The 12440-nt window shown below is 41.8% G+C and overlaps 1 protein-coding gene across 1 annotated transcript; it reads left to right on the forward strand.

Moving 5' to 3' along the window:
- Nucleotides 1-3417: 3417 nt before the first annotated feature.
- Nucleotides 3418-12232, forward strand: LOC102312611 (the record flags this gene model as incomplete). Its single annotated transcript, XM_042215455.1, is given in 9 exon segments — nucleotides 3418-3587; nucleotides 3671-3833; nucleotides 5692-5884; nucleotides 8426-8515; nucleotides 8690-8761; nucleotides 8930-9019; nucleotides 10234-10339; nucleotides 12024-12094; nucleotides 12195-12232. Coding segments are annotated over 9 exon segments (926 nt in total), but the record flags the coding sequence as incomplete, so codon positions are not given.
- Between the last annotated feature and the right edge of the window lie 208 nt (nucleotides 12233-12440).

A 12440-nucleotide genomic window follows, 5' to 3' on the forward strand; every position in this document is an offset into this window, starting at 1 on the left:
CCCCCGCGGTCTTTCGCTACTCAGGTTAACCATGATATATAAGTCACGTAGACCGCAAAGGCCGGGTCCTCAGGAGGATGCAACCTATGAATTTGGACACGGCTAATATAATCTGTTATAAGGCCTCTATTGGATAATTATTTATTTAGTACTAGAATATAATACCAACATGTCGTATGAAGATAGCATGTAGTATTTAAGTGACAATGTATTATTGGGGTGGACATTTTTGAATAGTGTTGGAATAAAGTCAAAAAATTGTGAAAGGTTAAAATATTCCAAGCGCACAAATTATTTCATTAATGTTTCAGTCACATTTTATCAACACAATGCTCAGGTTTATTGAATATGAATAAGTTGTGTGAATCTAACTCAGCTGTGTTTCAGTGTATTTTGCCTTAAGTGCAGTTTGCATGTTATAAAAATGGTTCTTTCATAGGAATATAATGAATGTTTTTTAAATACATTTTAAGGTCAGCACTTTGTTTGAACAAAGAAACATTGTTAAAGTCAACAGCACTGTTTCAACAGACATTTCAATGCTCGATAAAGCAGTTTTAAGTCTTCAGCTATTCATGTGGACAATAGCTGGTGAGCAACCAAATCTTTCAGAAAAATGCTCGACTTCATGTGGATTTAAGCAAGTTCAAATGCGTGTTAGTCATTGTTATTGCTGTCAAACATTCCACAGAATTATTTGAATGCAACATTAAGCAGACAACGTAGGGGAAAAATCATCCAAACAACAATAACAGGACCTGGCCTGTTCACACGGGCTGTACTGTCACACTTCAGCAGTTCATATTTATTTAACTGCCAAATTACACTGATTCATTCTCCTTTTTGGAGAGTGAGACGGGTCAGAAAAGAGAACCGTGGTGGGCTCATTATCTCTCCAGTTGCATGTTTACTCTTCTAAATACACCTAATTGGGAGACCAAAGTGTCAGCGACTACCTCTACCCATTGCTGAGAGGGTAGTCAACCACACATCTGCTTACTGGCTCACTAATTTGATCCAACTTAACTGTCTCTTCGTGTCTCCATGTTAGCTGTCAGTGCACTTGGGTGTGACTTGGAAAAAAGAGGACGCTTGGGTACATGCTGTGAATTTTTTTTTCCTTTTTTTTTTTTCTTTTGTTAAACCAGAAATAAAAACAATAAAAAAGCTTGAAAGAAAGGTTTTGGCATTTATAGATAATATTTCATTCCTGGAAAGTGGAAAAAGATTTTGTCAGTTTTTGTGTTTAGTAAAGAAGAAAAATATCTCAATGAAAATACTTAAATATGTAGAATCTTTGCATACAGTCCTTATTTATTTAGAGACACTAAGGACCTATTAAATTCACAGCAGCAATATACAAACCCTTTCCAAAAAAATTAGAATGCCATGGAAAAGTTTAATGTTCTGAATGGAATTGTGGAAATAAATAAACTTCTATAGATTATAGATTCAGGGCCCACAACTTAAATGATTTCAAGTACTTGGTTTCTTATTTGTACATAATTTGGGCTTCCAGCTCATGAAACCCACCAAAACAGGATTTCAAAAAATTAGAATACTGTGGAGGTGGCTCCATGGGATAGGTGGGCTAGGTTTCACAGTGAACTCACCCAAAACCTTGGCTGATTGTGACCTACACCTGTTTTCACATCTTGCCTCGTGTGATTATGTAAAGGATCATCAGGGAGTCCATTGTCTCTCTCTCCGGGGGATACTCCCACATGGCTTAAATCTGGGATTCTCCACCATTTGACCCTAGAACTGAAGAAGCCCTTTGGATGAGAGGTGAAATGTCTTCAAACAACTTAAAGAAGTCCAGATGCTTTTTTTTTCAAGCTCTTTAGACCACTGTAAAATGAATGGTTACTTGGCGTGTGTGTGTGTGTGTGTGTGTTATGGATGGACATTTGACCTGACACTGTACCTGGGCTCCGGGGACATTTCGACTTTTTGCTGTGTATTCATGTGTCCCCCTAAAACATGACTTGTAAATGCATTTTTAAGTGTCTAAATAATAATTTTTTCTACTTCTTATGAGGCCATTGTTTATCTTTTGACCTGTATTTGCTTAAACTGTAGTGTAAATTCATTTATTAAACTATAATTAAAAGATTTTCTGATTTTCTTAAAAGTCCACCTATACCCCTCACCTGATTTTTGTGTATTCCAATGTATTGCACAGCGACGTTTCGAGTTAGAGTGGATGTGTGTAAGTACTGCAATTTAATACACATTTTCAATACACACGGCCGGAAGTCATTGTAATTGGTAGGCTATATATATGGGCGGTACCTACAGGAAACTTTCGCGCGTGCCCTTTAACAAGTATATGTCGACGGCAATACGAAGACGGATTAAAAACACAGAGGTAAGCCTTTTTTAATGTAAAATGCACCATGACTTTAATACTATATGAAATTATAGGTGCACAGGCCTATATTAAACTGGTTTAATTTATGCTTTATGGACTGTTAGTTAGTCTTTGAAGAAGTAAAACGGGCCCAGCGTTTGTCATTGAGTAAATAAAATAGGGCTGACGACTAACCGCGTCAATGCGATAAAGCGGGCTAACCCGTGTTAGGAGTTACTTGGCCTACCATAACAACAAAATAAAGTGCAAAAAACATTCGAAAATAACACACGGGTAGCCCTTAAATAACAGTCAAAGTCCGTTTTTTCCAGCTTATTTAGCCGTAAATGAGGTGACGCCAATATGGCGCGCTGAAACACCGTCAAAGGCCTTTTGAAGTACAGCCTGTGTGTCGGTTTAAGCACGAATCCACCGTTTTTAACATAAAACAACATAAATCTGCTACCTTGGCTCTCCATTTGCATGAAATGAGCAATATAATACAACAAAACATTTCTTGCATGAAATAAAATACAATTTCTGAACTCACCAAGTCCCGTTCGGTTATGTTCACAACGTCACCAAGGCAAGGACAGGTCGGAAAAACAAAAATATATTCTCCAGAGTACAAAAATGGCTTTATGTAGATCTCTGGCTTGTTTTTACTATTTTTTCACTCATTTAAGCAGCAGCTCTGCAAGGACTGTCTGCATTTCTCCCTCTCGAGCATCAAAAAGAAGGAACAACCCGACTGGGTGAGGCTATCACAGGAGTCACGCTGCAGCGTGCCCTTTCACAATAAGTCTCAACACATATTTTAGCCATTTTACCTGAATTAACATAAAACACCATGAATTAGCAAGTTCTGTACCCTTTTAACATGTTTTTAAACACAAATGAAATCCTATAACATGAAGTATATCATTGCTGATGTTTTTAATGAATTTTCTAACCATTATGATCTATTTATTGACTATTTATCACCTGTAATATATTTCTTATGACTGTTTTTAATAACAGGCTTTTATTTATTGATAGCTATGTTAACCAGGGTTACAATGACAATGATGACAATAATCGTAATACTTTATATGCTTTGGTAATACAGCCAATCAAAACATACAGGAGAACATGCGAAGGAGACGCATTCCTCCACGGGAGGATGCAGTCTGTCATGTTTCTGCTGGAAGGGACAAACTGGGACTTGATATCCACTACATAAATGCCTTCAAAGGTAAGTTGGTCTTTAGTTTGGATTAGATTTGGAGTTTGTCACTTTGTCTTTTGTCACTCACTTGGTATGCCTCTGCAATTCAGGTCGGGGCATTTTCACGACTGTTCCATTCCAAAAAGGAGACTTCCTTTTGGAATACAGAGGTAAACTCATAACAAAAGAAGAATGTGAGCGGAGACACAGAGTTTATCATGACAGCCTGAAGGTGTTCATGTTTGAATTCAAGTTTGATGGAAAACTCTGGTGGTGCGTATTATATCAGTGTAGTTTGATTAAGATTAAATTACACATTGCTTTTGATTTATGAAAAAAAAGCTTCCTAACAAAAACTAGTTAAGCTACCGTATTTTCACGACCATAAGGCGCACTTAAAAGTCTTAGATTTTCTTCAAAAAGTGCGGCGCGCCCTATAGCGCGGTGCGCCCTATGTGTTGTAAGGAGGACGTAGTAGAGAACACCATGAGAACGTTAAAGGGTGAAGTGTGGGCGTTGATCGTATATACCGGGACAATCGCACATACCTGTATAAAAGAACAGGTATGTGCATTATGCAGGACATCGTTGTTTTAACAACCCTGAAAATGGCAAAGAGACACGCTTACGAAGCACAGTTTAAACTGAAGGCCATCAGCTACGCGGAGGAACATGGAAATCGAGCAGCGGCGAGAGAATTTAAGATTAACGAATCGATGGTTCGCAAATGGAGGAAGCTGGAAAACAAGCTCCGGCAGGTCAAGAAAACGCAGCTGAGTTTCCGCGGACATAAGGCGAGGTGGCTCGAGTTGGAGGAAAGACTCGAGCGGTGGATCATCGAGCAAAGAGCGAGCGGGAGAAGCGTTTCGACGGTCACCATTCGGCTAAAAGCAGTTTCACTTTCACTTTTTATGAAACGGTGCCATTTTTCCATCCGGACCAGGACTACGGTAGCGCAGCAACTTCCAGCGGATTATAAGGAAAAGCTGGCCATCTTCCGCTCCTACTGCAGCAAACACATCGGCGACAAAAACATCCAGCCCAGCCACATCACAAACATGGACGAGGTCCCGCTCACTTTTGACATCCCGGTGAGTCACACTGTGGAGAAGAAGGGGACCAGCACGCTAGCGATACGCACAACGGGGTATGAAAAGTCTTCTTTTACTGTTGTGCTTGGCTGCCATGCTAATGGACAGAAACTGCCGCCTATGGTGATTTTTAAGCGAAAGACTTTGCCTAAAGAGAAGTTTCCAGCAGGAATCATCATTAAGGCAAATGAAAAGGGCTGGATGGATGAGGAAATGATGAAAGAGTGGCTGAGGGAGGTGTATGTAAGGAGACCAGGTGGTTTTTTCCACGCATCACCATCGCTGTTGATCTGTGACTCTATGCGTGCCCATCTCACAGCCGATGCGAAAAAACTAGTGAAACAAATGAACTGTGAGCTTGCTGTCATTCCGGGAGGCCTGACAAAGGAACTCCAACCGCTGGACATCGGTGTGAACCGCCCGTTCAAAGTAAGGCTGCGAGCGGCGTGGGAGCGATGGATGACCGATGGAGACCACAGTTTCACTAAGAGTGGAAGGCAGCGCCGGGCGAGTTGCGCCACAATTTGCCAATGGATTGTAGATGCTTGGGCTAACATGTCTGCTGGCACTGTTGTTCGAGCTTTCGCAAAAGCCGGCATCGTTTCCGAGGAGCCGCACGGCACGGAAAGTGACTCTGACGGTGAAGACAGTGAACCTGGCATGTTTGATGGAGATTTAGCGCAGCTGTTCAATTCAGACACAGAGGATGAGGACTTCGATGGGTTTGATTGATGATAAAAATGTGAGTACCAAACTTTGTTTTGCTCCTGCTTTATTTTTAAATATGCACACTTGTATGCTTGTGTGTTGTTGATGATGACGATTACCGGCAATAGAAATGTGAGTAAGGTACCGAACTCAGGTTTGCTCCCGCTTTATTTTTAAATACGCATACGGTACTTGTATGCGCCCTATGGTCCAGTGCGCCTTATGTGTGTGTTAAATACAGTAAGGGCACACATAACTGAGACTGCGCCTTTTAGCACAGTGCGCCTTATGGTCGTGAAAATACGGTAATACTTTTTTGCCTAACCCCACAGTGTGGATGCATCTCAAGAAGATGGGTCATTAGGCAGACTTGTCAACGACAACCACATCAGTCCAAGTGCTAAGATGAAAATATTAAATATCAATGGAAAGCCCCATCTATGCTTATTTGCAAGCAGAGACATAAGTCCAGGCGAAGAAATAGACTATAATTATGGTGACTCGGATTGGCCCTGGAGATGCAAGGTATTTCTACAATTGTACTTTTTGGAACTGATAAATTGCATACCGTAAGCCATTTTTACATTTGTACCTACTCAAATTGGCTTAACGTGACTTAGGGCATCTAGTTTTCACTGAAATTGAGTATCACCTACTGTGCCTGGGGTCACTATAGCAATGCAGCCGAGCATCCAGTGATATAAATGCCACAGCAAGCATGGACGTCAAGGTGACAAAATGCCTGCTGCTCAGTCTATACTTTAGTGTTCAATTCAGGGATCACGCTGTTAATTTTGGTCGCTATTTCAAACATTTCAGAGTTTCAAAAATGATGGCTTGGATTTTCACGAAGGAGGCGCACTCATAACTTATCGAGTGACACCATTGACCAGCCACCTGGTGGCATTCAGTCTATGTCAAATTTTCTGATCACTTTGGATCACTTGGAACCTTGGTGCAGTAGTTACTGAAAAACTACATGGTACTATAACCTACTGGAAAAACAGGGGTAGGTACTAATGGAAAACAGGCAATTGTGATGGCTGCCACATCAAAGCCCTCTAAAAGCACTAAAAAAATATCAGCAGGTATGCAGAAATAAAAAATGGCTTTCGGTTTCTAAATTTTAACAGTGATTGATGTTTAATGTGATTCTAGCCTCTTTAGTTAGATTCATTTTAAATTTTGTTCCTCGAAGATAAATGGGCCCTAGTGATAGTTCGTTGCTGCTACAGGTGATTGTTTTACTCCTTTAGCAATGGCTTAAAAAAGATTAAAGTAATCACACGGACTATTTTTCTCTTTATTAAACTCCCGGAGAGCAGCCATTTGGCTTTTCTACCTTTAAAACCCGAGAGCAGCTAAATGGCTGGTAGGCTTTTAGCTAAGCTTTAGCTTCAGCCAAGTGGAAGCTAAATTGGCTAGTCATTCATATGTATGTCTGTGAAGGTTCTCAGTCATCCAGGTCATCGTAGTCAAAGGAGCTTGCAAAGAAAAGCGTCTGGACTTCTTTAAGTTGCTTGAAGACGTTTCACCTCTCATCCGAGAAGCTTCTTCAGTTCTAAGGTCAAATGGTGGAGAGTCCCAGATATAAACCTAGTGGGAGTGACCCCCCACAGAGGGACAAAAGGACCCCCTGATGATCCTCTAATCGCCTGAGCCAAGGTGGGAAACTGGGCGTGGGTCCCAATCAGCCAGAGTTTCGGGTGTGTTCATTGTGAAACCTGGCCCCACCTTATCATGCGAATTCCTGAGGTCAGATGGCCCAGGATGTGAGTGGGCGTTAAGGCGTCTGGGAAGGATCTCAAAACTGGATTATAGATGGCAGAGAGTTGGTGTCGTAAACCCCCGCCTCTGTTCAAAGATGGTCGCTCACAGTGGACATAGATGGCTTCTTTCACTCCTCTTTCAAACCATCTGTCCTCTCTGTCCAAAATGTGAACATTGGCATCCTCGAAAGAGTGTCCTTTATCCTTAAGATGCAGATGGACTGCTGAGTCTTGTCCTGTGGAGGTGGCTCTTCTGTGTTGTGCCATGCGCTTGTGAAGTGGCTGTTTGGTCTCTCCAATGTAGAGGTCTGAGCATTCCTCGCTGCACTGTACAGCATACACCACATTCCCTGAACTAATGGCATTTATTGCAATTGTCATCTTGCGGGGGGTTAACAGGGTTCCATCTCTAAATGACTGCTGGTCAGCAAACCTGGGAAACCCACAGATAATTGGAACTATGGCACGAAACCGCTTCCAAGACATCATGCAACACCTACGCTTTGATGACAAGTCCACCCGCAGTGATCGAGCAAAGACTGATAAGTTCGCTGCAATTTCCAGTGTGTGGGGATCATTTGTCACCAACTGCATCACGTGCTACAACCCTGGTCTACATATCACCGTTGATGAACAGCTTTTCCCATCAAAGACTCGGTGCTGTTTCCTGCAGTATATTGCAAGTAAACCTGACAAGTTTGGGATCAAGTTTTGGGTGGCTTGCGACCTAAAATCCAAGTACATTTGCAATGTCTTCCCATATCTTGGCAAGGACCCCAATCGTCCCACTGGGGAGAGACTTTCTGAAAATGTAGTAATGAGGCTGATGGAACCATTCCTAGACAAGGGCAGAAATGTTACCACGGACAATTTTTTCACATCGCTTTCACTTGCGCAAAAACTTCTTAGACGGAAAACCACCATCCTCGGCACAGTCAACAAGATTCGCAGGGAAATTCCTCAATCCACTCAAACCCCCACTCCCCTCCCTCCAGAATTCCCAGGTAACAACCTAATATACATATGAATGACTAGCCAATTTAGCTTCCACTTGGCTGAAGCTAAAGCTTAGCTAAAAGCCTACCAGCCATTTGGCTGCTCTCCGGGTTTTAAAGGTAGAAAGGTAGAAGCCTGGGGATGCTACTGTAATCATAGGGCCTTAAATTCTCTATACATGACAGTGAATATTTTAAAGACATTAGCTTGAAACTTATCTTTCTCATACAGTTTATTTAATGTTTCAAAAGCCTCTTCAAAAATGCACTGTATATTCATTTTCTATCTGTTACACACGAAGACTGAGACCAGCCAGATTCAGAAGACTGTGAGCTGCCTAAAGCCGCAACCAAACAATGATCTGGACCTGAAACATCCAGAGCCTGAAAGGGTAAATATAATCCAGTGTACCACTTATGAGACAGTATTTTTTTCAGAAGAAAACATTTCTTGAGTGAAAAGCCACCACACACATGCAAATTAAAAACAGAAGCACAGGCCTGCCCAGTACAGTTGCAAGAAGAGCACTTGGTCTAATCTTTGTGCCATCTTTTCTTTGTTGCAGGATCTTGATGAAGAAATGCCTCAGCAAGGCTCAGAAGCCATGCATTCTTCTTCAGTGCAAGATTTTGAAGAGGTAACATTGACCTAGGACAGATTTTAATGAATGTTTCTCATGCACGATGTGTACCTTACGCTATTTGCCGATAGTGAAATGGTTTATTCATCCTCTTGAGTGATGCATTTTTAGTAACTGTCAGATTACTGTTCTTTTGTCTTCATTTTCTATCTGTTACACACGAAGACTGAGACCAGCCAGATTCAGAAGACTGTGAGCTGCCTAAAGCCGCAACCAAACAATGATCTGGACCTGAAACATCCAGAGCCTGAAAGGGTAAATATAATCCAGTGTACCACTTAATGAACTAATAATTTAATCTATCATCATTCTTTATGGATGCTGTGTGTGTGTGTTTGGCAGTCACCTGGGTGAGATGTGATTTACATGGACCGTGGCTTGTAGGTCCTTTTCATTGTTTCAAAGTGCAAGTCTGGATAACATCTGAGTGTGTGTGTGTGTGTTAACCACCCAAATGTGACTTAGGAGGACCACACTGTTATTGGGGGACTGCGTCAAAGTTTGCTTCATGGTGACATCACTCTGGTTTTAGGAGGGGTCTTCTTGTATTTTTTGACAGTTTGACCTACAGCATGCAGAACTGACTACATGTGCTTTGTTTCTATGTTGAAATGGTTTGAAACTCAGGCTTGAACATTAAGATAGATAGTACTATACAACTTCTTAACTTGTTTTAGGCACTTTTTACTGCTGTAGTGCATGGGTTCTCTCTGGCTGTGTACTCTGGCTTCTTCCCACAGTCCAAAGATGTAGCTTATGGGGTTAGGTTAACTGGTGATTCAAAACTGCCCTTTGGTGTGAATGCAAATGCTTGTCCTTCCATGTTAGACTGGTGATCTGTCCAGGTTGTACTGCCCTATGGTAGCTGGTATAGGCCCCAAACCTGCTACCCCACAATCCTGATAAGGATAAGTGGAAGAGGATGGATGATTGCAAAGGAATCAGTTGTCAATTGGAGTGACAGGCTGTCACAGGGTATCACATTGACAGACTCTACCACACTCACACCTATGGGCAATTTAGAATTACCAGTCCAGCAAACCCCACTAACTGGATGTCTTTGGGCGGAAGCTGTAGTTGCCAGATACAACTCGGGTGAGAGGCATTGTACACCCATCATATTTGGAATAGGTTCCAGCTGCAAGGATAAGCAATAAGGAAGGATTGTTTTTTATTTTGTTTTTGTTTGTTTTTTTACTCTGTGCCTAAAGCCGCAACCAAACAATGATCTGGACCTGAAACATCCAGAGCCTGAAAGGGTAAATATAATCCAGTGTACCACTTAATGAACTAATAATTTAATCTATCATCATTCTTTATGGATGCTGTGTGTGTGTGTTTGGCAGTCACCTGGGTGTGATGTGATTTACATGGACGAAGTTTATTAGTTGATATCTGCAACTGAATTGAAAACACCTCACCTTTCCAACTGTCCAAAACAAATAAATGTTGCAATATTTTGCTAACAGTTTCACAATCATCGTCTGGTGTGCACAACAATATCATCTTTGGACAAGTGCATTCAGTGTGTGGGACCGGTTTCCTCCCTCAAGTGGCTTGGCTATAAGTGCAAAGGTGAGACATTTAGTGAATAGGTACAGTATATAGTAAAAAGCATTAATAGAGTTCAACAAGTTAAGACTAGCTGAAATGAACACTGCTCCCTTTTTAATTAATGGGTGGTCACGTCTAATTAAAGAAATGTAGTATTACCTCATTGGTGCAGGACCTTGTAAAAATGGTATACTTGGGATTGTCCTCAATTCCCCATTCCATAACATAAACTGCTCAAAATAATAAAGGGAACACTTAAACAATGCGATGTTACTCCAAGTCAGTCACACTTCTGTGAAATCAAACTGTTCACTTAGGAAGTAACACTGACAACCAGTTTCACATGCTGTTTTGCAAATAGAGTAGACAACAAGTGGAAATTATAGTCAATTCACCATAATAAAGGACTGGTTCTGCAGGTGGTGACCACAGACCACTTCTCAGCACCTATGCTTTCTGGCTGATGTTATGGTCACTTTTGAATGCTGGCGGTGATTTCATTTTAGTGGTAGCATGAGACGGTCTACAACCCACACAAGTGGCTCAGGTAGTGCAGCTCATCTAGCGTAGCACATCAATGTGAGCTGTGGCAAGAAGGTTTGCTGTGTCTGTTAGTGTAGTGTCCAGAGCATGGAGGTGCTACCTGGATGTGGAGTAGGCCATAGGAGGGCAACAACCCAGCAGCAGGACCGCTACCTCCACCTTTGTGCAAGGAGGAACAAGAGGAGCCCTGCAAAATGACCTCAAACAGGCCACAAATGTGCATCTGTCTGCTCAAATGGTCAGAAACTGACTTCATGAGGGTGGCTTGAGGGTCCAGCGTCCACAGGTGGGGATTGAGCTTGCAGCCCAACACCATGCAGGATGCTTGGCATTTGCCAGAAAACACAAAGTTTGGCAACTTCGGCACGGGCACCCTATGCTCCTCACAGCTGAAAGGAGGTTCAAACTGAGCACGTGACAGTCTGGAGATGCCGTGGGGAACGTTCTGCTGCCTGCAACATCCTCCAGCATGATCATATTGGCAGTGGGTCAGTAATGGTGAGGGGTGGCATTTCTGTACATGCCAGAGAGCCTGACTGTCATTGGGTAACAAGATGAGGTCCTCGGACCCTTTGTGAGACCACATGCTGGTGCGTTTGACCCTGGGGTCCACCTAATGCGAGACGACACTGGACCTCATGTGGCTGGAGTATGTCAGCAGTTCCTCCATGACAAAGGCATTGATGCTATGGACTGGCCCGCCTGTTCCCCAGACCTGAATCCAATTGAGCACATCTGGGACATCATGTCTCACTCCATCCACCACAAACTGTCCAGGGGTTGGCAGATGCTTTAGTCCAGGTCTTGGAGGAGATCCTTCAGGAGACCATCCGCCACCTCATCCCGAGCATGCCCAGGCATTGTAGGGAAGTCATACAGGCATCTGGAGGCCACACACATTCAACTACACACTTTCATGCCATTCAACTACCTAAAGAACAAAGTATTTAATAAGAATAATTCCGTCATTCACATCTGGGATGTCCTTTTTGGGGGGGGGGATTAGCAGTGTATGTGTAGTCATTAAAATATCCTTAAGTGTGAACAGTTTGGTTTTTGTTTTGTTTTTCAGCATTTGACATTACTGCAATGCTTTGACAAAAAACGACTTCACTTAAATAGAACTGCAAAGCTAAATTAAGTCTATCAAAATGTGTTTCAGTTTGTTTAGGGGTCTGGCACAAATCTTGCCTTGCAAAATTGGCAAATCAGAATTGCCACCAGTCAACACAGGTGTGTATCCCATTCATATTTGGCTTGACTTTTTTTCAGTTTATTTTTTACCTGTCTAAAGTATTGATCAATTAAAATAACTTTTGTTCTTACATTCCAGAAAGAAGAAATTTCTGAATATTCAGGGGAGGATGGATTGTATCGAGATGAAATATTATTTTACATTCATAATCTATGTTACTATTCATAATCCTTATTATTACTGTTGCATCATTTATGATTTATCATTGTTATCATTTCATTGACACATTTATTGAAACTGGTGAGGTTATATTAAAGTCTGTATTTCAGGTGTTAGCATAAGCACATAATCTTTCATTGCAGGTGCAACTGTAATCATGTTACT

Source organism: Haplochromis burtoni, unplaced genomic scaffold (assembly GCF_018398535.1).
Source record: "Haplochromis burtoni strain Fernald_Lab_line unplaced genomic scaffold, NCSU_Asbu1 Contig_723, whole genome shotgun sequence".
Lineage (NCBI taxonomy): Eukaryota > Metazoa > Chordata > Actinopteri > Cichliformes > Cichlidae > Haplochromis > Haplochromis burtoni.